General features: G+C 41.0%; 1 protein-coding gene across 1 annotated transcript in view; it reads right to left on the reverse strand.

Annotated features, from left to right (window-relative positions):
• The window catches only part of GABRA5 (gamma-aminobutyric acid type A receptor subunit alpha5), a 103417-nt gene that overhangs the window by 75141 nt on the left and 3785 nt on the right, over window positions 1–24491 (reverse strand). Inside the window, exons 5-7 of the mRNA XM_060095103.1 lie at window positions 12255–12376; window positions 11364–11431; window positions 11038–11258 (exon numbers count right to left, since the gene is read on the reverse strand). Coding sequence (XP_059951086.1) covers window positions 11038–11258; window positions 11364–11431; window positions 12255–12376 — 411 coding nt within the window. The remainder of the gene's footprint in view (window positions 1–11037; window positions 11259–11363; window positions 11432–12254; window positions 12377–24491) is intronic.

Consider the following 24491-nt stretch of genomic DNA (forward strand, 5'->3'; position numbering starts at 1 on the left):
CATTTATGATTAAAAAAAAAAACTCTCCAGAAAGTGGGCATAGAGGGAACCTACATCAACATATTAAAGGTCATATACGACAAACCCACAGCGAACGTCATTCTCAATGGTGAAAAACTGAAAGCATTTCCACTAAGGTCAGGAACAAGAAAAGGCTGCCCACTCTCACCACTATTATTCAACATAGTTTTGGAAGTCCTAGCCACAGCAATCAGAGAAGAAAAAGAAATAAAAGGAATCCAAACTGGAAAAGAAGAAGTAAACTTGTCACTGTTTGGAGATGACATGATACTATACATAGAGAACCGTAAACATGCCACAAGAAAACTACTAGAGCTAATCAATGAATTTGGTAAAGTTGCAGGATACAAAATTAATGCACAGAAATCTCTTCCATTCCTATACATTAATGATGAAAAATCTGAAAGAGAACTTAAGGAAACACTCAAATTTACCATTGCAACAAAAAGAATAAAATACCTAGGAATAAACCTACCTAGGGAGACAAAAGACCTGTATGCAGAAAACTATAAAACACTGATGAAAGAAATTAAAGATAATACCAACAGATGGAGAGATATACCATCTTCTTGGATTGGAAGAATCAATATTGTGAAAATGACTATACTACCCAAAGCAATCTACAGATTCAATGCAGTCCCTATCAAATTACCAATGGCATTTTTCACAGAACTAGAACAAAAATTTCACAATTTGTATGGAGACACAAAAGACCCCGAATAGCCAAAGCAGTCTTGAGGGAAAAAAACGGAGCTGGAGGAATCAGACTCCCTGACTTCAGACTATACTACAAAGCTACAGTAATGAAGACAATATGGTACTGGCACAAAAACAGAAATATAGATCAATGGAACAGGAGAGAAAGCCCAGAGATAAACCCACGCACCTACTGTCAAGTAATCTATGACAAAGCAGGCAAGGATATACAATGGAGAAAACACAGTCTCTTCAATAAGTGGTGCTGGGAAAACTGGACAGCTACATGTAAAAGAATGAAATTAAAACACTCCCTAACACCATATACAAAAATAAACTCAAAATGGATTAGAGACCTAAATGTAAGACCGGGCACTATAAAACTCTTAGAGGAAAACTAGGAAGAACACTCTTTGACATAAATCACAGCAAGATATTTTTTGATCCATCTCCTAGAGTAATGGAAATAAAAACAAAAATAAACAAATGGGACCCAATGAAACTTAAAATCTTTTGCACAGCAAAGGAAACCATAAACAAGATGAAAAGACAACCCTCAGAATGGGAGAAAATATTTGCAAACGAATCATTGGACAAAGGATTAATCTCCAAAATCTATAAACAGCTCATGCAGCTCAATATTAAAAAAACAAACAACCTAATCCCAAAATGGGCAGAAGACCTAAATAGACATTTCTCCAAAGAGGACATACAGATGGCCAAGAAGCAATGAAAAGCTGCTCAACATCACTAATTATTAGAGAAATGCAAATTAAAACTACAATGAGGTATCACCTCACACCAGTCAGAATGGGCATCATCAGAAAATCTACAAACAACAAATGCTGGAGAGGGGTTGTAGAAAAGGGAACCCTCTTGCACTGTTGGTGGGAGTGTAAATTGCTACAGCTACTATGGAGAACAATATGGAGGTTCCGTAAAGAACTAAAACTAGAACTACCATATGATCCAGCAATCCCACTACTGGGCATATACCCAGAGAAAACCATAATTCAAAAAGACACATGCACCGCAATGTTCATTGAAGCACTATTTACAATAGCCAGGTCATGGAAGCAGCCTAAATGCCCATCGACAGGCGAATGGATAAAGAAGATGTAGTACATATATACAATGCAATATTACTCAGCCATAAAATTTAGCAAAATTGGGTCATTTGAGACGTGGATGCATCTAGAGACTGTCGTACAGAATGAAGTAAGTCAGAAAGAAAAAATAAATATCATATATTAACGCATATATGTGGAACCTAGAAAATGGTACAGATGAACCAGTTTGCAGAGCAGAAATTGAGACATAGAAGTAGAGAAAAAAAGGTATGGACACCAATGGGGGAAAGCAGCTTGGGGTGCTGGTGGTGGTGCTGGTGATGTGATGAATTGGGAGATTGGGATTGATATGTATACACTGATGTGTCTAAAATGGATGACTAATCAGAACCTGCTATATAAAAAAATAAATTAATTAAATTAAAAAACAAAAAAGCAGCAAGTGAAAAGCAACAAATAACATCCAAGAGAATACCCATAAGGTTAACAGCTGATCTTTCAGCAGAAGCTCTGCAAGCCAGAAGGGAGTGGCAGGACATATTTAAAGTGTTGAAGGGGAAAAACCTACAGCCAAGATTACTCTACACAGCAAGGATCTCATTAAGATTCAATGGAGAAATTAAAACCTTTACAGACAAGCAAAAGCTAAGAGAATTCAGCACCACCAAACCAGCTTTACAAGAAATACTACAGGAACTTCTCTAGGCAGTAAGCACAAGAGAAGAAAAGGACCTACAAAAACAAACCCAAAACAATTAAGAAAATGGTAATAGGAATATACATATTGATAATCACCTTAAATGTGAATGGATTAAATGCTCCAACCAAAAAACAGGCTCACTGTATGGATATCAAAACAACACCTTTATATATGCTTTCTACAAAAGATGCACTTCAGACCTAGGGACACATACAGACTGAAAGTGAGGGGATGGAAAAAGATATTCCATGCAAATGGAAATGAGAAGAAAGCTGGAGTAGAAATTCTCATATCAGAGAAAATAGACTTTAAAATAAAGACTATTACAAGAGACAAAGGAGGACACTACATAATGATCAAAGGATCAATCCAAGAAGAAGATATAACAATTTTAAATATTTATGTACCCAACATAGGGGCATCTTAATACATAAGACAAATGCTAACAGACATAAAAGGGGAACTCGACAGTAATACAATCATGGTAGGGGACTTTAACACCCCACTTTCACCAAAGGACAGATCATCCAAAATGAAAATAAATAAGGAAACACAAGCTTTAAATGATACATTAAACAAGATGGACTTAATTGATATTTATAGGACATTCCATCCAAAAACAACAGAATACACTTTCTTCTCAAGTGCTCATGGAACATTCTCCAGGATAGGTCATATCTTGAGTCACAAGTCAAGCCATGGTAAATTTAAAAAACTTGAAATAGTATCACATATCTTTTCTGACCAGAACGCTATGAGACTAGATATAAATTACAGAAAAAAATGGTAAAAAGTACAAACAGATGGAGGCTAAAAAATATGCTACCAAATAACCAAGAGATCACTGGAGAAATCAAAGAGGAAATTAAAAAATACCTAGAAACAAATGAAAATGAAAACACGACGACCCAAAACCTATGGAATGCAGCAAAAGCAGTTCTAAGAGGGAAGTTTATAGCAATACAGTCCTACCACAAGAAACAAGAAAAATCTCAAACAAACAATCTAACCTTACACCTAAAGCAATTAGAGAAGGAAGAACAGAAAAAACTCAACGTTAGCAGAAGGAAAGAAATCATAAAGATCAGAGCAGAAATAAGTGAAAAAGAAATGAAGGAAACAATAGCAAAGATCAATAAAACTAAAAGTTGGTTCTTTGAGAAGATAAACACAATTGATAAACCATTAGCCAGACGCACCAAGAAAAAAAGGGAGAAGCTCAAATCAACAGAATTAGAAATGAAAAAGGAGAAGTAACAACTGACACTGCAGAAATACAAAGGATCGTGAGAGATTACTACAAGCAACTCTATGCCAATAAAACAGACAACCTGGAAGAAATGGACAAATACTTAGAAAAGTACAACCTTCCAAGACTGAACCAGGAAGAAATAGAAAATATAAACAGACCAATCACAAGCACTGAAATTGAAACTGTGATTAAAAATCTTCCAACAAACAAAAGCCCAGGACCAGATGGCTTCACAGACGAATTCTATCAAACATTTAGAGAAGAGCTAACACCTATCCTTTCAAACTCTTCCAAAATATAGCAGAGGGAGGAACACTCCCAAACTCATTCTATGAGGCCACCATCATCCTGACACCAAAACCAGACAAAGACATCACAAAGAAAGAAAACTGCAGGCCTATATCACTGATGAACATAGATGCAAAAATCCTCAACAAAATACTAGCAAACAGAATCCAACAGCACATTAAAAGGATCATACACCATGATCATCTGGGGTTTATCTCAGGAATGTAAGGATTCTTCAGTATACACAAATCAACCAATGTGATCCACCATATTAACAAACTGAAGAATAAAAGCCATATGATAATCTCAATAGATGCAGAAAAAGCTTTCAACAAAATTCAACACCCATTTATGATAAAAACCCTCTAGAAAGTAGGCATAGACGGAACTTACCTCAACATAATAAAGGCCATATACAAGAAACCCACAGGCAACATCGTTCTCAATGGTGAAAAACAGAAACCATTTCCTCTAAGATCAGGAACAAGACAAGGTTTCCCATTCTCACTGCTGTTATTCAACATAGTTTTGGAAGTTTTAGCCACAGCAATCAGAGAAGAAAGAGAAATAAAAGGAATCCAAATTGGAAAAGAAGAAATAAAACTGTCACTGTTTGCAGATGACATGATACTATACTTAGAGAATCGTAAACATGTTACCAGAAAACAAATAGAGCTAATCAGTTAACGTGGTAAAGTAGCAGGATACAAAATTATTGCTCAGAGATGTCTTGCATTCCTATACACTAATGATGAAAAATCTGAAAGAGAAATTTAAGAAACACTCCCATTTACCATTGCAACAAAAATAATAAAATACCTAGGAATAAACCTACCTACAGAGGCAAAAGACCTTTATGCAGAAAACTATAAGACATTGATGAAAGACATTAAAGATGACACAATTAGATGGAGGATGACACAAATAGATTTTTGGACGACACAAATACCATGTTCTTGGATTGGAAGAATCAGTATTGTAAAATTACCATACTACCCAAAGCAATCTACAGATTCAATGCAATCCCTATCAAACTACCAATGGCATTTTTCACAGAACTAGAACAAAAAAATTCACAATTTGTATGGAGACACAAAAGAACCCAAATAGCCAAAGCAATCTTGAGACAGAAAAATGGAGCTGGAGGAAGCAGGCTCCCTGACTTCAGACTATACTACAAAGCTACAGCAATCAAGACAGTATGGTACTGGCACAAAAATAGAAACATAGATCAATGCAACAGGATAGAAAGCCCAGAGAAAAACCCACGCACATATGGTCAACTTATCTTTGATAAAGGAGGCAAGAAATACAATGTAGAAAAGACACCCTCTTCAATAAGTGGTGCTGGGAAAAATGGACAGTTATACATAAAAGAATGAAATTAGAACACTCCTTAACACTGTATACAAAAATAAACTCAAAATGGATTAAAGACCTAAATGTAAGGCCAGACACTATAAAACACTTAGAGGAAAACATAGGCGGAACACTCCATGACATAAATCACAGCAAGACCCTTTTTGACCCACCTCCTAGAGTAATGGAAATAAAAACAAAAATAAACAAATGGGACCTAATGAAACTTAAAAGCTTTTACATAGCAAAGGAAACCATAAACAAGATAAAAAGACAACCCTCAGAATGGGAGAAAATATTTGCAAACGAAGCAACTGACAAAGGATTAATCTCCAAAATATACAAGCAGCTCATGTAGCTCAGTATCAAAAAACAAACAACCTAATCCAAAAATGGGCAGAAGACCTAAATAGACATTTCTCCAAAGAAGACATACAGATAGCCAAGAAGCATATGAAAAGCTGCTCAACATCACTAATTATTAGAGAAATGCAAATCAAAACTACAATGAGGTATCACCTCACACCAGTCAGAACGGCCATCTTCAAAAAATCTACAAACAATAAATGCTGGAGAGGGTGTGGAGAAAAGGGAACCCTCTTGCACTGTTGGTGGGAATGTAAATTGATACAGCCACTATGGAGAACTCTATGGAGGTTACTTAAATAAATAAAACTAGAACTACCATATGACCCAGCAATCCCACCACTGGGCATATACCCTGAGAAAACCATAATTCAAGATGAGTCAAGTACCACAATGTTCACTGCAGCACTATTTACAATAACCAGGCCATGAAAGCAGCCTAAGTGTCCATTGACAGATGAATGGATAAAGAAGATGTGGCACATATATACAATGGAATATTACTCAGCCACAGAAAGAAAGGAAATTGAGTTATTTGTAGTGAGGTGGATGGACCTAGAGTCTGTCATACAGAGTAAAGTAAGTCAGATAGAGAAAAACAAATACCATATGCTTACACACATATACAGAATCTAAAAAAAAAAAAAAAAAAAAAAAAGGTTCTGATGAACCTAGGGGCAGGACAGAAATAAAGACACAGACATATAGAATGGACTTGAGGTCACAGGGAGTGGAAGGGTAAGCTGGGACGAAGTGTGAGAGTAGCATTGACATATATACACTACGAAATATAAAATAGATGGCTAGTGGAAAGCAGCCGCAGAGCACAGGGAGATCAGCTCGGTGTATCCTACCTGGAGAGGTAGGATAGGGAGGGTGGGAGGGAGATGCAAGAGTGAGGGAATATGGGGATATATGTATACATGTAGCTGATTCACTTTGTTATACAGCATAAACTAACACAACATTGTAAAGCAATTATACTCCAACAAAGATGTTAAAAGAAAAAAGAAATTAACAAATAGTGGTTCTAAGAGATTAAAGTAAAACAACAAAGTACTCATGACCACTCTATGATCAAGTCCAGACTCGAACTTAAGTGAGCCTAACTCCAAAATCCATGTTCTTTTCTCTTCCTATCACCCCAATTCAAAGCAGTGTTTTTCACTAATAATGAAAATCTAAATATTTAGATGTAAACAATCATAAAATATGCCTTTCTCAAAATAAAAATAGTATGGGGGAATTCATAGTGTGCCAGAGTGACAATGCAGTGCTCTCTGTCCAGTGCTCTTTTCCCAAGTGCAGGGCATTCTATTACCCACGATGGCACAGTCGCCGGCACTCTCAAATGCCTGCCCACAGGCATGGACATGGTGATCCTGGGTGGAACAGCAGCCAGGTTTTCTGATACCGTGTTGTACTAGCAGAGCCTGCCTTCTAGTAATTCCTTTCTTGCCTGTTGTGGTTTCCTACACTAGAAACTAAATAAGAGAGACTGGCTCTTCTGCCAGGGACCCAAAGGCCAGGGGAATAAGCCCTAAGGTGGTCCTCACAAGAGTCTGCACCTTCCAAGGGTGTGGAGGAAATGGAGATGAGAGCTGGTCACTATCTCCTAGCTCACTTGTTATAAAGAAAATGTGTCATGAGATTTGGCACGTGCCCTGAGAGATGTGGTCACCCAGGACTGCCTGGGCTTGCTGGGGAGTGAAAGCAGAACTTGCTGCTACTCAATGATGACCTAAAGTTCTACCCAGCAAAAAAAACAAACAATTAGCAAGCCTGGCCAGAAAGACAGTCATTCAGTCCTTGGGTGGACTGAAGTCAGGCTCTGGGTTCTGTGCCTCTTCCTTCTCCAGCTCTGGCAAGGATGACCGAGGAGACTGCTGTGCTGAGGGTCCCCTTGAGGATGCCTGGCCACCAGCCTGACATCTGAAGCACAACTCTGGGGATGGTTCTATAAAACATATCATTTTGTTTGCTACAAGAACATCCTGGAAGAAACTACTTGGTACTTTATGTGTCCTCTGCTTGACAGTCCAACAGGAAATGTCTGTCACTTTCTTTAGGCTTACCCTGAACAGCTAGTGACTTTTATCATTAGATCCTGTAAACAGATTACACACGGGTGGTAGAAAGTTCTTCAGAACTGAAATTGTAGATCACTTCCAGGCAAGCACCTAATAAGGCTTTTTAGAAAAGACATTTTGGAAGCAAATGGCATCAATGGCTTATGTTCCCTTGGCTTTTTTGGCCATCTGAATTGTGTGTGTTTTTGAATACTACCTTAAATGATTTCTGGAGCATGGTGGGGATTTTACATAAATGAATCCCTCCCATGTACCATAATCGCTATAGAGTTACTTTTTAGAAGTTGCTAACGGTACTTTTTCAGACATTTCTCAACATTTGTCTCAGGTTAAAAGTGCATCACGTGAACCCTAGTTTGTTCCTCATGTTCATGTTCCATCTTTTTAGGTAGGTCCAAAGTCTGAATAAAAATTTTTAAAGGGCTTCCGTGGTGGCGCAGTGGTTGAGAGTCTGCCTGCCGATGCAGGGGACGCGGGTTCGTGCCCCAGTCCAGGAAGATCCCACATGCCGCAGAGCGGCTGGGCCCGTGAGCCATGGCCGCTGAGCCTGCGCGTCCAGAGCCTGTGCTCCGCAACGGGAGAGGCCACAACAGTGAGAGGCCCGCGTACAAAAAAAAAAAAAAAAATTTTTTAAATATAATTTTAGTTGCAGACTGTATGGAATTTTTATATTTTTTCCAATGTTTGGTATCATAAGCCATATGACAATAGAAACCTTTGTGCCTAAAGCTTAGTCCTTATTCCTAATTATTTCCTTAAGATGGACATTACGTAGAAATTACTGGGTCAAAGTATATCACTGCTTTTATAAAGCTTGGCAGGAGTGACCCAAGTGCTAAACAGAAAGGCTGTACCTCTGGACGCTCAGTGACAGGGTGGGACCTGGACGGGGCTGTGTGTGTGATCCGTCCTATCACTAGTTAATTCCTATTGCCATTTTGCTGTCTTTGCTAAATCAGTAGATTAAAATGTTATCAAATTACAGCTATAGCTCTATCATATTAAAATTCCTAACACTTTCAAGTGGAACTATTTCCACTTTCCAAATGTTTTATAAGACTGAAAAAGAAAATTGGTCATCAACTTTGCAACTCGCTAGCAGCAGGCTTCCTCTACATAAACAAGGACAAATTACTGCTGACAAGTTGCTCTGGGTCTCACCGTCTTCCGCATGACACTTTAACAAAGGTAAGACAAAGGCCATTATATGTCTAATGTTGCATCCCTCCAATTTTCAAATGTGGTGGATTAAAGAAGGAAATTGCTCATACCTGAACTCAAATTCCTGCTGCCCCCCTCTTTAGCTGTGTGACCTTGGGCTGATTACCAAACATCTCTGAGCCTCACGCTGTTTGTTGGTTAATGGAAATGGTGTCCCCTAGCTGGCTGGGCTGTCTGAGGACTGAAGGGCTGTCTGTGTTTGTGAAGTTGCCTGGTACACAGACACTCATTAAGAGGCCCCTCTGCTGCCTCTTCCCCTTCTAGACCAGGGGTTTATCTCACCATCCTGTCCAAGCAACTGTGCATGGGATGAAAGCATCCCATTGTCTTAGGCGATGGACCTAACTGATCTCTGCAGGATAGGAACCAGGTGTGAATCAAGGGCAATAATCCATGGCGACCGGGGGTATTTTTATTCTCTGAACGGAATGTAGAACAGTAGGCCCACACAGTGCCCCCACTGTGGGGACCCCCAGCGTCCTCCAGGATGTGGAACTCATCTCCATATCTGCTCTCTGCTCATAGGGCTGAACAAAGTGTTCTTGATTTCATTGCCCAGGCTTCCTTTTCCATAGAATGATGACAAAGGACTAACTGTCGACCCTTAAGATATTTCTCAGCTTTTCACATACTCTCTGCATGGAGAAGGCACTGCCTCGGACACTGACGTGAGTTCACAACTCCTGTCTCCATCTATGGGTGAAACACCTTCCAGATCAATGTAGGGAAAGGGGAAGAGTGAGGACTGGAACAAAATGCCCAGGTGTGTGCACAGATCACTGGTCAGAATCCTTATTGGGTTGTTATAAATCGAGACCTGTTGTCAAATAAGTTTGGGACACAATGTGCCAAAGGGTTCCTCAAAATTATGTTAGGACATGCAGCCTCTAAAGATGACTGTATCAATATTATTTTCCACTATGATTATTCTTTTAAATATAAAGTTTATTGTGAAGAATTGTAACTAAGAGAAATTCCAATAACAGCTACATAAATGCATGTGCTTTTTTTTTTAACTTGGCTTTAGTGCCTTTTTTCTTTCTTTTTTGTTAATTTAAAAAATATTTTCTAAAGTCTACTTAGGCCCACCATGGAACCTGAAAAGCTATAAAGGAGTCTCTCTGGTCAATTTATTGATTTACTCAGATGCAATGAATAATTCAGAATTTTTTTTAAATGACTAATGATCATTTTAAATGAGAAATACTAAATTTTAACCTCAGCATTTGAAATGTTATCAAACCATACAAGAAACAGACTTTTAAAACGTCAAAAGCGTGGCACAATTGCAACAAAAAAGGGTTCTCCTTAGATTTTTAAAATAAAATTTCTTTTAAAATAAAATTTCCCTAACTTACATTATCTGGGTCACTCTTCCAAAGATGCCCTCGGTCTGTACTTCCCTGGTGGTGCAGTGGTTAAGAATCCGCCTGCCAATGCAGGGGACAGGGGTTCAATTCCTGGTTCGGGAAGATCCCACATGCTGCAGGGCAACTAAGCTGGTGGGCCAGAACTACTGAGCCCACTCTCTAGAGCCCGCAAGCTGCAACTGCTGAGCCTGCACGCTTCATCTACTGATCCTGCATGCTACAACTACTGAAGCCCAAGCACCTAGAGCTCAGGCTCTGCAACAAGAGAGGCCACAACAATGAGAAGCCTGTGCACCACAACGAAGAGTAGCCCCACTCACGGCAACTAGAGAAAGTCCATGTGCAGCAACAAAGACCCAGCACAGCCAGAAAAAACAACAACAACAAAGATGCCCTTGATCTTGAATCAAAAAACAAATATAGATAAATACTATGAACCCATAGCAGCCCAAAGAAATAAGCTACATGGACATCAGTATAGGTAGGTCAAGGTAAAAAATATCCATCACACACACGACAGAATCCTCAAACCAGCCCATCTCCTCTCGGCTCCGCCCACCCCCACCCCTGCCCGGCAGCCCAGGGCACGACTAAGCACACTCACCGCATGGTGTAGAGCAGAGTGCCATCATCCTCCAGCCGCAGCAGCTTGTTGGGCGTGGTCATGTTGTGGGCGATGGACTTCTTCCCATTGTGGAAGAAGGTGTCTGGAGTCCAGATTTTGCTGGCAAGGAGGTTGTTGAGAGGCAGGCGCTGCATGGGCCCTTTAAACCGAAGCCTTTCGTCTTTCCAGCTTTGTCGGAAAAACACGTCTATGGTGTATTCCTAGTGCAAAGGGAGGCAACCAGGTGACAACTCAAGGAGAGGAGGCCCTGGGCCAGTGCCTTCAGGATTTAGAGTGGTCTGGGTGGGGCCGCGCCTCACACCTACCATTTCCGTGTCAGACACCGGGCCGAAGCTGGTGACATAGATGTCCGTTCTCACCTGAGTGATACGCTCTGAAACACAGACACAGGTTCCTCACCAGGGCCCCAGCTCACAATTCAGAGGGACATAACTCAGGGTGGAGTAAAACGGTGTCAAGGAGCCTATGTGGACTTGTCTTGCCAAAAAGGCAGAGAATGTCAAATGATACTTTAAGTAAATGTCCCTGCTAAAAATGCAAATAATGGAGAAAGATTAAACATATTCCTCTGGGAATGTATTTGCTAGAAGGTCCCTCCTTACCTAATAGAGCAGGTTCAAATGTACCACATCTAAATCGGTTAGAGCCAAGGGCACCACACATGCCTGAAATGGCACATGATTCTCAGCACAAAATTAAGCCAGTTGTACCCTGAAAGCATATTTTACTACACATTTAGTTTTATCAACTATATAGGGTCAAAGTAAAAACTGTGATTATGGCTCTAGTGAAAAATTAAACCTGTAACATGTAATGGTGTGATGAGCACTTGCACTGAATAGTGGATTTCTGAAAAGGACTCGCATAGATGGGAGGGTATGACATTGATTATAAAGTATTTCCTAACATAGGGTAACCTCCGCTTCAGTAACACCTAAGAAGTGGTTCCTCCTTAAGTGGACCAGAATGGCCTTACCATTATCTGGGGAGAAAAGGGAGTTTGCAGGGAGACCACTTCCCCTGGCTTCTTGCATCTGGAAAATGATAATATGCAGAAGCCTTAGCAACACCACCAATTCAAACTCCTAGCAGGGAAGCTCTTTGAGGAATTGTTTGAACCACAGGAAACATGAGCTGTGTTTAAGCAAAAATTTCCCTTGGGCCTCGAGGGCCTCAGCCAAGGAGCATACACCAACCTCCGAGCCCAGGCCTCAGTCTGTTGTCGTAGCCATCCAGGAGCCCATCCAAGATCCTGGTGAATATTGTGATGTTGTCATTGGTTTCTTCTTTTACAGAACTGGTTGGCATTTGTGAAAAGCTTTTTAATGGAGAAACAAAAGAAAGAGTTCAAGCTTGTATTAATTATTTCTTACAAATTATTCTCAAAGTATAGAAACCAGGGAATAATATGGTGACTTGTCTTGAAGGGAGGGCATCTAAGAATGATCTCCTGTACTACCCAGGTTATTGTTTTGCATACATAAGCCTTATTCTTGAATATCTTGAATAACCCTAATTCTTGAATAGCCAGCCAGAGAATGCTGGCTCTGGGCTGGTCGCCCATCAACCTTACGTGATGCTCAAAATCCATCCCTCCCAGATTCTGAAGAGCTGTTTGTGTCAATAGTGTAGCCATTTTTAAGACATATTAGTCACTGCACATGGACTAGCAGAACCTAACCCACTCACAGGGTATTTCAGAAGTTTGGTTTAAACACAGAAAAACTGAGTCTTCATTTTGTTAGTGAGTCAACTGCAATGGGCTATAGGGTGTCGGGGAGACATTAAAAACTTTATCCAATTTGAAAGTAAGATTGGTGTGCCCAAATTTCCCTGTATCCTTAATTGGGAGCATTTGTGCTATGAGCATTATGCCAGGACTGGAGCATATGGTGAAGGGACGACAGAGTCTGTGGGCTTCTGTACCATCAGCACTGCCAGCTGCCAGCACACACAGCTCCAGCCAAAGCACAGGATGCAGGGAGCAGGAATTGTGAAGCCCAGGCTGAAAACCCTGGCTTTACGTGATGTCGCCTCAGAGGAGAGACTAAGGGAGCACAGTGTTCTGTGTGACCCAACATGTCAACTTACGATAAAACCCTGAGAAGACGGGCAGAACCTTCTAGGAGGTTCACAGGAAGAACAGTCTAGTTTGTACAATTCAGTGAAGTTATCCAGGCCTCAAAAGTGTATGTTGATGGAGCACCTGGAAATGAGAAATGGCCCTGAGCAGATTTGGGCAAACCGAGGAAGTTATCTGGAGGGAAAGAAAGTCACAAGTCTAGAAGACGGTAACACACCTGAACATCATGGGTTCCACCTCAGGCATCCATTGCTGCTTTTTCAGAAGTGCAAACAGCAAGATATGTGTTATTACCAAGAACCTGACCTGCACATCTGGCTTGGCTTCAAGGGGAACTCAACCCAGCTGAGAGCCAGCTGTGGTCCCGAGAAGTCAAGCACCCTTGGTACTTGGGAGAACAGAGGGCTCCTGGGACCTCCCTGTAGTGCCTGACTGTGGGGCCCCACTGTGCTCATGCACTTTCTCTTCTGTGAAGTGGCTGGAATGGACGCTGAGCCCTGCCATCAGCAGGTGGATCTGAGGGCAGCACTGAGTGCAGTACCTGCCCCACCCACTTCTCAAAAATTGGTCATTTTCACTGACTGCATCTAAACAGATCAACTCTCTAATGGCCTAAAGTGACTCCCTTTTGAATGAGACACTATAAAGTTCTTTGGATCTAATTTTCCCATCACCATTAAAATGCATATTGTTGAAGCTCTAACAACCTAAAATTCAGCCCTGTTAGTATGGAGCACACAGACACATACTTTTTTTACTCTGTGACTTAGCATTTAAAAATATTGAATTCCCTTTTCTCTGACATCTATTGTAGTTTCACACTTTAGAAAGACAAAGCACTCAGCCTTGAAGACCTAATGTCAGGACAAAGGGGCTTAACACTGTGCTCCAAGTTTATGAAAGAAAGTCTGTGCACATGCCCAGTTGAACAACTATTGCTCAAAGTAAATCTGACCTCAATGTCCACGTCGCATGGTGCTCATAACTCTCACCAGTTTGGTTATTCAATTCTGGGCTTGGTCCAAGTGTCCAATTTTTGGAAGGTCCCCGTTGGCTCTTTAACTTAGAGGAGAGATGAGAGCATGCACACTAGTAGAAAAGGCTTATCACTTGTATGTGGAATCTAAAAAAGCCAACTCGTAGAAACAGAGTAGAATGGTGGTAACCAGGGGCTGGGGGTGATGGAACTGGGGAGATGTTATTTAAGGTTACAAACCTCCAACTAGAAGGTAAATAAGTTCTGGGGATCTAATGCACAGCATAGTAATTATACTTAACAATACTGTGTTATAAACTTCAAAGTTACTAAGAGGCTAGATCTTAAGTGTTTCCATCACAAAAAGGAAATGATAATTATGTGACATGATAGAGGTGTCAGCTAATGCTAAGGTGGTGATCATATTGCAATATATAAATGTATCAAATCAACACACCCTAAACTTACACAATGTTATATATCAATTATATCTCAATAAAAAATGTAAAATAAAGTCACAATGAGAAAAAATAAAAGAAAAAGCATACTTTAATGTTTCAAGCACATTTTTAAAAACTATTACATCTGTTGTGAAAATGTTCTTAAATTATATTTGCTCTGAATAGCCTTGACTGTCCAGAGATAGAGACTATGGAGATGCCCACAGACCATGCAGTCCCAGTGCCTGTCTCCAGGGGAACTGCCTCCCAGACACTCTGGTACACTGCTCCACCACTGACTCAGACAAACACCATTCCACATGGCTCTGAATCCTGCTTCACAAATACCCAAATCATTGCCAAAAGCAATGGGATAGTATGCAATGTCTAAGACTTCCAAAGCTCTTCTTCCACTTTTTGGCCAAAATTTTAAAAAGAGTTCAAATATATCTACACCCATTTACACATAATTACACTTTTCTTGCAGGAATTTCAATATCTGCCATCTTTTGCTGTAACTGCTTCTTCTATTTATCTGTGGACTTTTAAATTTTTTTTTAGAGAGGCCATGGCTGGGGATTTGCAGTGATTTTTTCTCTATTTTTACTGAAGGTAGGCCCTAGGAGGTAAGAAACGGTTTCTAAAAAAGTCCTGAAAATGCCTGTCGGGGCAGGAGTAGAGGTTCCTCTCGTGAACAACTGGGAAGTCCTCCTCAGTCCATAGATCCTCCTCAAAAACCATTCATCTGCAGCTCGTTGTTACAAAATGCACCATCTTCACTGCTACGGAGAGGAAGGCCCTTCCCTTACCACTGAAAGCAAATGACGTGCCAGCATACAGGAGACTCTCAGAGGGGTCTGGTGAACTTGCTCATGCATATCAAGTTGTATAATCTTTACAGACTGCTTCTAATATACAGAGTGACTTCAGCTTGCTTTGTTCCATTTGGGCTAGGAAAACAAAGTAACACACAAAGAGTGGGCTGTGCCTTCAGTGAGCAATTCCACGCAGTGAGCAAATCCACGAGTCCTCCAGGTGGAAACACAAGATGCCCTCAGCCCTCTAAGGTACAGAAAGCAGGCTCCAGCTTGCATCTTCACTGTTCTGAGTAAAACCAAAGAGCTCTGCCGGCCCTCAGGTAAGCTGTGAGTACACAGCTGCTTCCAGGATAAGCTGAAGGCTCTGAGCTCGGGGAGAAGCAGATTTTGTGAGCTGAGACTAGATCCGTTATTTCTGAGAACGACCTTAGATAAAGTAGAAATGCTTGAAAAATTTGATTTCCCCTTCAGTATCAGGATTAATGAACTAGGTTCTCTGAAAATATGAACTGTTTCCTTATAGTTACTGCCTGTTTTCTACAAACACATGTCACATTTAGTCTATGAAACAGTTGCAATATTTTCAGATTGATATTCCAGAAAAGGGATCATAAAGGAAATGTAGACCTAACCACGCATGTTAAAACATCCTCATTTTTTATAACTTCCTACCCAGGTACAGGTCTATACAAAAGGCACAAGGACTCGATCCCTAAACTTGAACTCTGAGCCCCATATTTCAGACTGAGGAAGGAAGCTGGTGGTTGTGACATGGGCAGTGATATGGGTGGTACAAGATGCTCAGGAGGTGGAAGGGCTTCCTAAAACGCTATGAGTGGCCCCTGCCAGGCTTGAGGTTCTGGGTCTTTCAGAGACTTCTGATGATGTGGAGTGGGGAACAGACAGCCATGAAACGTGGTCCACTAATGGGTTTATTTCACCAGCAGAGTTTTCAGAACAATAAATGTGAATGACTTTAGAAAGGGTCAACTCTAGCAATTGTGCAAATTTCCCACCTGTCCCTGTGGTCTTACATCTGGTCTCTTTAAGGCGTTTGATTCTGTGACTTCTGCATTAGCCTCTTCAGGGTTTCTAGGGGTTTCTAGGCCCTAGAGACTCAGCTTTAATTCACCCAGGAGGAATGCGCACTGGTATTTTATAATGTCCCCAAGTGATCTTCATGTGCAGCCATGGGGGAGAGGTACTGTTCTAAGCCTGTCTAGATTGGAAACAGAAAGGTTGCTCTCTGAGCCAACTGCCAGAGTGACTCCAAATGACCCCAGAGAGTGTCTCTTCTCTCTCACGTCTTCAGAGAGGCTGTCGGGTTGGGCCCAGTGCTTATCCCAGCAGCTCAGCTCAACAAAGGTATTGTGGACATCAACCATGTGCCTGGTATTGTGGTGAGGACTGGTGGTGTCAATGAGAAAGGTGGTGTCCCCAACCTAGGGAACATGACTGCATCTAAAAGAATAAGCCATGTTCCTAGAGGATTTCTGTAGAATATGGTTGGTGCAGGAATCTTTGCAATATGCAGGGCATTCTACGTACCCAAAGGGGAGGGATCAAGCTTTGTATGGGGTCAGAGGAGAGGAAAGCAGACCTAAGCCTTCAAGCATGAAGATCAGGTCTCAAGCCAAAGGAAGGGGTTGTGAGCAGTGGCACTAAGAAACTGGGAGATTGGTATTGACATATACACATTATTATATATAAAACAGATAACTAATAAGGACCTACTGTATAGAACAGGGAACTCTACTCAATACTCTGTAATGAACTATATGGGAAAAGAATCTAAAAGAGTGGATATATGTATATTTATAACTGATTCACTTTGTTGTACAGCAGAAACTAACACAACATTGTAAATCAACTATACTCCAATAAAAATTTTAAAAAAGAAAAGAAAAGAAATACTGACATTTGCAGAGGGTACGTTGAACTCTGGTGAGAAGAGCCACGTGTGTGGCTCAAATCATGGCGCATTCATGTGAAAAGCTCCACCGCTAGGATCTAGCCTGAAGGTGGTGGGAAACTCAGAGCATCTTAACAGGGACATTTTCTTTCCTTGTGGCCCCCAGGCACCTTGAGGATGATGGACTTAGAAGAGGCAAGACTGGAGGCGTAGAGACCCATTGCTCAGGTGATGACAGGGGGTAGAGGCGGGATGGATGAGGCCATCAGCAGCGTTTCAGATGGGGAGTCGGGGAGTAATGGGGAGGGAGGAGTCTGAATACAGCAGGGCAGGGATCCCAAGAGAACTGTCTCCAAAATCAGTTACGAACACAGGGTGAAACCTGCAGTAGAATCCATGCATTACTCTGAAAGAGGAGTGAGCAAAGAGTTGTACTGGTAGTCAAATCTAAGAGTCTTTTTCTTTTTGAGGAAATTTTACTCCAGTGTATCTTTTCTATCAGTATTACAATCTCTACTAGTAATAACACTATGAGGTGGAGTCCATCTTTAAAGGTGCTTCATTTTACCAACTGATGCCTGATGAGGTCTCCTTATTTCAGTAAAGGGTTCAAGTTCAAGTTATGTCATCATTTCTGTGGAAGAAAAGTCTTTTGTCCCGTACCACAAATGATGCTATTGATGGCAATGTGTGATGCATTTCTTGTGATGTTATCTCTGCTTATGCTGACAGGCATTTTTTGATTTCCATAAAATAGGATAGGTAATTGCATCTGCAGGCCAGCTTGAATGTGAACTTACTTTGGGACTGGAACAGAATTGCTTTTAAGCAGCAGCTTATCTGTTTTCTTGAACTGCATTTCTTTCTGCATTTTTTCTTCAGTATTTAATTACTTCTGAGAAATGTATCTTCAGTTTATTTGCTTGTTACTTTAAGCTCACTAAATAAGTCCCTCTAAATGGCATGGTTTTGTGATGTTTTCTTCAAATTTCCATTGCATGACACTTTAGCTAACCATGTTAAAAAATATGTAAAATTTAAAAAGAAAATGGTAGATATAGCCAGACGTGAAAGTCAACCCCGAGTTTCCAAATAAGAGTTGTTCCCTCTTATGGTGGAAAACGGGGATTGACATGTGTGCTTTATGTGGATAAAGTCATGGCCATAAAACATTATGCCAGAACTCTTAGATGGTGCCCCTGTCAAAGGTGCCCCTGGTCCTGCCTGTCAGCTCCGTAGACAGTGCTCAAGTCCACCCTACCCCTGTCTGCCACCCTCCATGTAGATGCTCCACTCCTGTTCCCAACCACTGCAGCCTGGTTCAGAATCCTACCACCTGCAAGGTGCAACCCAGGTCCCGGTCTTGCAGGCCACACCCGCTTCATCTGACTCTGCCCACTTCCCTAGACTCAGCCCCTTCCCTCCCCCCAGCCACACTGGGTGCCCCACATATATGATTATAAAGCACATGAATCATACTGGTGCTTATCACACACGGGTCTCCCTCCCCCCAACCATTCCTATCAGTAATTACATCAGGTCTTTAAAAAGTCTTTCATTCACCCTGTATCCCCTCCCAGCTATTGTTCCATCCTTAGCCTCTCTTCTCATCAAAACTCACTGGAGTTTTCTGCTCAAAGGTCTCTGCTGTCTCTCCGCCCTTCTCTTGCTCCACTCCACTCGGGCTTTGCCCAACTGCCTCCCAGTGAAAGCTCTCTTCTGGCCGCTCCTCCACACTGCCAAACCCGAAGGTCCAGTCTCAGCCCTCAGCTGACCACATCCCCTTCTTACAACACTTCTCCGCTCGTTGCAGGACATGACTCTCTTTCTTCTTCTTATCTTCACTGGCCTCTTCTCCTCAGTCTTGCTTGCCTGCTTCTTACCTTCTTGACCTTAAACCCTGGTGTGTTCCAGGGCTGTCCAGGGACCCTTTTTCAGTCTACACTCAATCTCTGATTAATCTCATTCAATCTAATGGCTTTAAATGTCTCTCTCAAGTTCATGTCTCCACCCCCAATCTCTTCCTCTCTGACTCTGGACCTGTATGTCCAATGGCCTACCTGGCCACTTGGATATCTAACAAGCATCTCACAGGTCCAAGACTGCACTCATGATTCTCTACAGCCTCTTCTCCTACTGTCCCCACCAGCTCAACAATAGCCAATTGAACTCATCATGTTTTCAGGTCAAGCACTGGGGAGATCATCCCTGACTCCTCTTCTTTCACATTCACATCAGCCTATCAACAGATCCTGCTGACCGAAATGCCCCTCCCCTGGGTCATTGATTTGCCTCTTAACTTCCTCCCTGGTCCCTCCTTTACTAAGCCTGCCCACCTTGGACTCTTAGTGTATTCTCCACTCAGCAGCCAGAGTCAGCTTTAACGTTTGTCATTCTATGGTCACATCTCAATGGGCTCATATTTCACTCTTCAACAGCCAAATGCTCGTCCTGATACTACCTAGTGTGGCCTACAAGGTCCTTCATGATCTGACCCTCCCAACTGCTTCTCTGGTCCTGCCTCCCACCAACCTTCCCCTTCCTCACACTGCTTCCTCATCACCCTGCATCTGCTGCTTCTCTCACCTGTCCAATCATCTCCATGAAGGGCGCTGCTCACATGCTCACTTTCTTTAGACATCTGCTTGAGCACTTCTCTCCAGCACACTCACTACCTCCTACTCTGATCACTCTTCTCAGCAATCCTTGTGACCCAACTGATAAGTACGTGTTTACTGCACACTAGAAGGAGTCCTCCTGGAAGGCAGGCTCTACTCTGCGCACCACAGAGTCTCAGCACCTAGAACGGTGCCTGGCATGTAGGAAGGACTCAGTAAACACTGATGCAGCCACAGGGCACCATACTGCAGGATGCCCACATCCTGATCCCCAGAACCTGTGACTGTGAATGTGCTCCCTCACGTGGCAAGGGAGACTCTGCTGACATGACTTTGCCGTGCCCACCCCATGGGTCTAGTAAACCTCAGGGTCTCCTGGTCACAACACCCAGGACGGCTAGCCTGGACTTAGCACTCCCTCCCTACCTGGCCATGTTTCAGCATTTAGCACTCATTCAGCAATTTATCCTTCGCATCAACCCTGTGACTTAAGATCCATTATTAACTCCACCTGGAGATTAGGAAACTGAGTTGCAGGCAGGCTTAGTAATTCTGCTGCCACACAGAGCAGCTTCACTGTCCTCTGTCAAAATGACACCTACATCCCTGAAATAGGAACCAAATTGATTATGGAGTGATGGCCCAATTTTTTCTGTTGTTGTTAAAACTGAAAATGAACTGGTCCTGGGTTTCATTTATTTTTAGGTTTGCCTTTTGACCTTGAAATAAAGTGTTAAATAAATACAAATAAAACAGAATTTTCAATGAACTGCTAAAGCCAGTTTCATAGTATATCTTAATTTTCCTATAATATGGTTCCCTCGCTATATCATTATATTTCATAGTACATATTTTGCATTTGATTTTATTCAGGCTACGATAAACCAACTATCTTTAGAGCAGTGTTATTTGAGTTCTAGGTTAGGGCATTTCAAAGTATAGATTTTCCCCCATTCTATCCCTTTTCGTTGCACCTTAAATATCCAGACATTCTGGAAAAGGTCCTGCATGGAGGGTGCTAGCCCAGGCCCTGAGCCTGGAGATGGATCCTGACTTTTCCACTTTCCAGTGATGAAACTTAGACATGTTTCTCTGTGTTCTATCGCCTGAACTCTTTTCACCTACAAAATGAAGGTTTTGTGAAAATTAAACAGTACGTTTTTTTGAAAATGCATTCTGGAAATGAAGGAGAAATACTCATGTAAACACTGATAATTATTGTTGCTGCCACCATAGTTCTATGATAAGATTTTTCTACTTTTGATTCTAATATTTTCCTTTGAAATTTCACACCAATTAAAATATGCATGTTATGCAATTGCACCTTTGTAAAAAATCCAAAAGCCCACATTCTCCTTCTCCCCTTGAACCAAGCCAGTGACTCATCTTGGAGCTGATGGCCAGACAGGGCCGGCTGGGTCAACTCTGGCTGACTGTCCTTCTAAGCTCTGCCTGTTCGCATGATAAACCTGCTAAGAGTTTCTTCTACAAAGTGTGTAATTTGGAAGTATTTTCTTTTGGTGCCTTAAAAAATATTGGGCGTTACTCTGTAGCAGGATCTTAGTCACCTAAAATGTTTACTATATGTGAGATCTCTGGCCATCTCTGCAGCCTCCACTTAGACGCCCCCTCACCTGTGTGTGTCCTAACTGCTTCACAGCACTTCTCTGTGTTTTTACAATTGTTACGATGGCTTTTTGTCCTGGGTCTTGTGAACCAGCAGCTACAGGCAGGAAGAACTTGCCATCTGGGGATTCACAAGAGAGAACTTGCCATTTAAAAAGACATTGTGACTACTTAAATGACTCAGAGAGAGTATACTTTCTGCTCTAGTTAAAAGAAGAGAACTGTCCTTGAGAAAGTGTATGAATAAGCCCTCTTCATGAAACCAAAGGTCCCGGTTAGCACACTTGTGTAGACAGATAAAGAAGAACCTTATCTGTTCCTGTTCTTAAGCTACTTCTACAAGAATCTGCCTATAATTGCCAATTATAAAATACTGTTTTCCAAAGTCTATTTGAATTGTAGCTCCCATGTGATAAAATTCTAATGCATTTTTAATTTTCCAATAGATAAACCTCTAAAAAATGTTTAATACTATTAAATGAATGGAATCAGATTTTACCTTATCATTGAGTTGATAATCCTCAAATTTATCTTACAATTAACACTGGTCAATCAAGTCTGATAAAGTATGAGTTTTCAAATGATGATAAACTAATTCCAGATTAAATTTAATATTATGTATTTTGACATTACATTGATTCAGACATTGTTTCTGTGCTAGTTTTTTTTTTACCATGTACATTTGATTACTGGTCTCATTAAAATAATCATAATGCCTCAAATTAAACCATGTCTCTAAACGTGACATTGCATAAGGCTGACAGGCAAATAGGCCTCTGTTCTGTTATACACTTGACTCATGCTCTGTTATATAACTTAAAACTAACAGAAGAATTACAAAGGCTACTGAAAATGAGCTACTTGTGGCTCTGATCAAATTTAGAAAATAAAAGGGAGAAGAAGGAGAAGAAATGAGACTCATATTTTCAAAGCAATTTCACATTATCTTATATAATCACCAAATACATTTTGCTTATCACATTTATAAATTTCCTGATTGCCAAATCCACATGCTTTTCACAAACACTGGGTATAACTTTGTACTGCACAAAAGCACACGTGTACTTGTCTCTTTCCTTCTGCTCCCTGACTGGTTTCCTGTCACCCTCCTAACCCTCCACCAGTTGTCTGGTTTCCTTTACGTATTCACAGGCATCAGCATTTCTCTTGTCCCACAATGTTCAAATTAAGGCCTTACATGCTTCCCCGTTCACCTTTCTTTAGAACCAAATCACATAAACTCTTTCTTTGGGGGAAATAACAGAGCTTACCCAAACTCTTTTTTTCCTGTAATTTCAGAACAGAAAACTCTCTCTACTCCAATGCAGAGAATACCTTTCAAAATTATGTCCCCTTCCTCTATAGATCAGTCTGACTTAGACCTTCCCTGCAAACCACATGAAATCAGGAGGGGAGCCTCAGGACCACCAGGCAGGTTCACTCTGAGGAGGGCTGAGGACGGAACTCCAGCATGACCGGCTTGGCGAACTTCCCCAGTTAGCCATCCTTTACTCTTGCCTTCCCGACCATAAGACAGGGCTAATGATGCTTAGCTCATAAGGCTCCTCCTAGGGTTTATCTAAAACAGACCACATAACAAACAGGCACTCTATATTGCAATAGCTATTATTTTGTCAAGATTTTAAGCCAAATAAGTGTTCTGAAACTTTCTTTGCAATTTGACAAAATTATTCTTAAATTCGTTTATAGTAATAAGCAAGTGAAAGGAGCCTTGTATAAGAAGGGAAATAAATAGGGACTTGTGCCCCCAGGTGTCAAGATGTCTTCTGTTGAAAACCACACCCTGCTGGGCTTCCTGCTTTGCTGCAGATCCTGGTGCTCAGAAGCAACTGGACATGTAGGACCAAGAGCTAAAAGTACTCAGGGGAGCTGACGTAAAATCCCACTTACAGGAAGATCTTCTAATAGAAATGATCTCAAATACTTAAAACAATTGTAAGCCAAATATGTTCACTGTAGGAAAATGCAATAACAGCACAACCGGAAACAATGTAAACACCCCAAATTAGGGAAGTAGCCCATGATGAAGCATTTATGCACGGTAATAATATTCATCCATTTTAAATCATACATTTCAAAGTTTGTAGTAACAAAGTATTGGCATGAAGAAAGCACAAAAACACAAAACTGAAGGCACAGTATGATCCCAACTGTATAAAGCTAGGCATAGAAACAAGGGGAAGAAAACACACCAAAATATGAAGAATGATTGTTTCTGTGTGGTGGAATTAAGGATGTTTTTCTTTTTCACATACTATTCTGTGTCTCACACATTTTCTGCAGTCAGTAGGTATCGTTTTGGGATGGACTATTGACCTTATATCTAACAGATTCAAAACTTCTCCAACAGCTAATTCTCTAAGGAGATTGAGGGGTATTCTACCACTTGCTCTGTATTAGCTTCCAGAAACTAACAGATATATCTCTGTTTTGAAGATGACCTCAGAAAGCCATCAAATTAAATAAGAAATAAAGTATAGCTGCTTCTAACGGCTAAACTCGGTATGCACATTCCTTCATATTTCAGACTTTCATCCACCAGAGAGTACAATACCTTCGTGACTACAGAATGCAGATTCACAAAAATATATCTGACCAAAATCTTAGGAAAAAATACATGTTCTCAATCCTAGCCTATTTCTTACCCCTGAAATACTGCTAAATATATGTGTTATATATAGTAAGCAAATTAACTACCTAATGTATTAACTTGGAAATTTAAATATTGTGTATGATTTCACTTCTAAACACACTTCTCATGCAGAGATATGTAGGAACATCATGGTTAAATCCTATAAGGTTTAGCAGCAGGGAGAGCCCTTGAAAAGGAAGACATTCACTGAACAGATAAGAAAACCAAAGGCACAGGTAGGGAAATAACCACTCAAGACAAGCAGCAAGGCAAGAATAACAACTAATGCTCTTTCCCAAGGGAATAC

The sequence above is a fragment of the Mesoplodon densirostris genome, chromosome 4, assembly GCF_025265405.1.
Source record: "Mesoplodon densirostris isolate mMesDen1 chromosome 4, mMesDen1 primary haplotype, whole genome shotgun sequence".
NCBI lineage: Eukaryota > Metazoa > Chordata > Mammalia > Artiodactyla > Ziphiidae > Mesoplodon > Mesoplodon densirostris.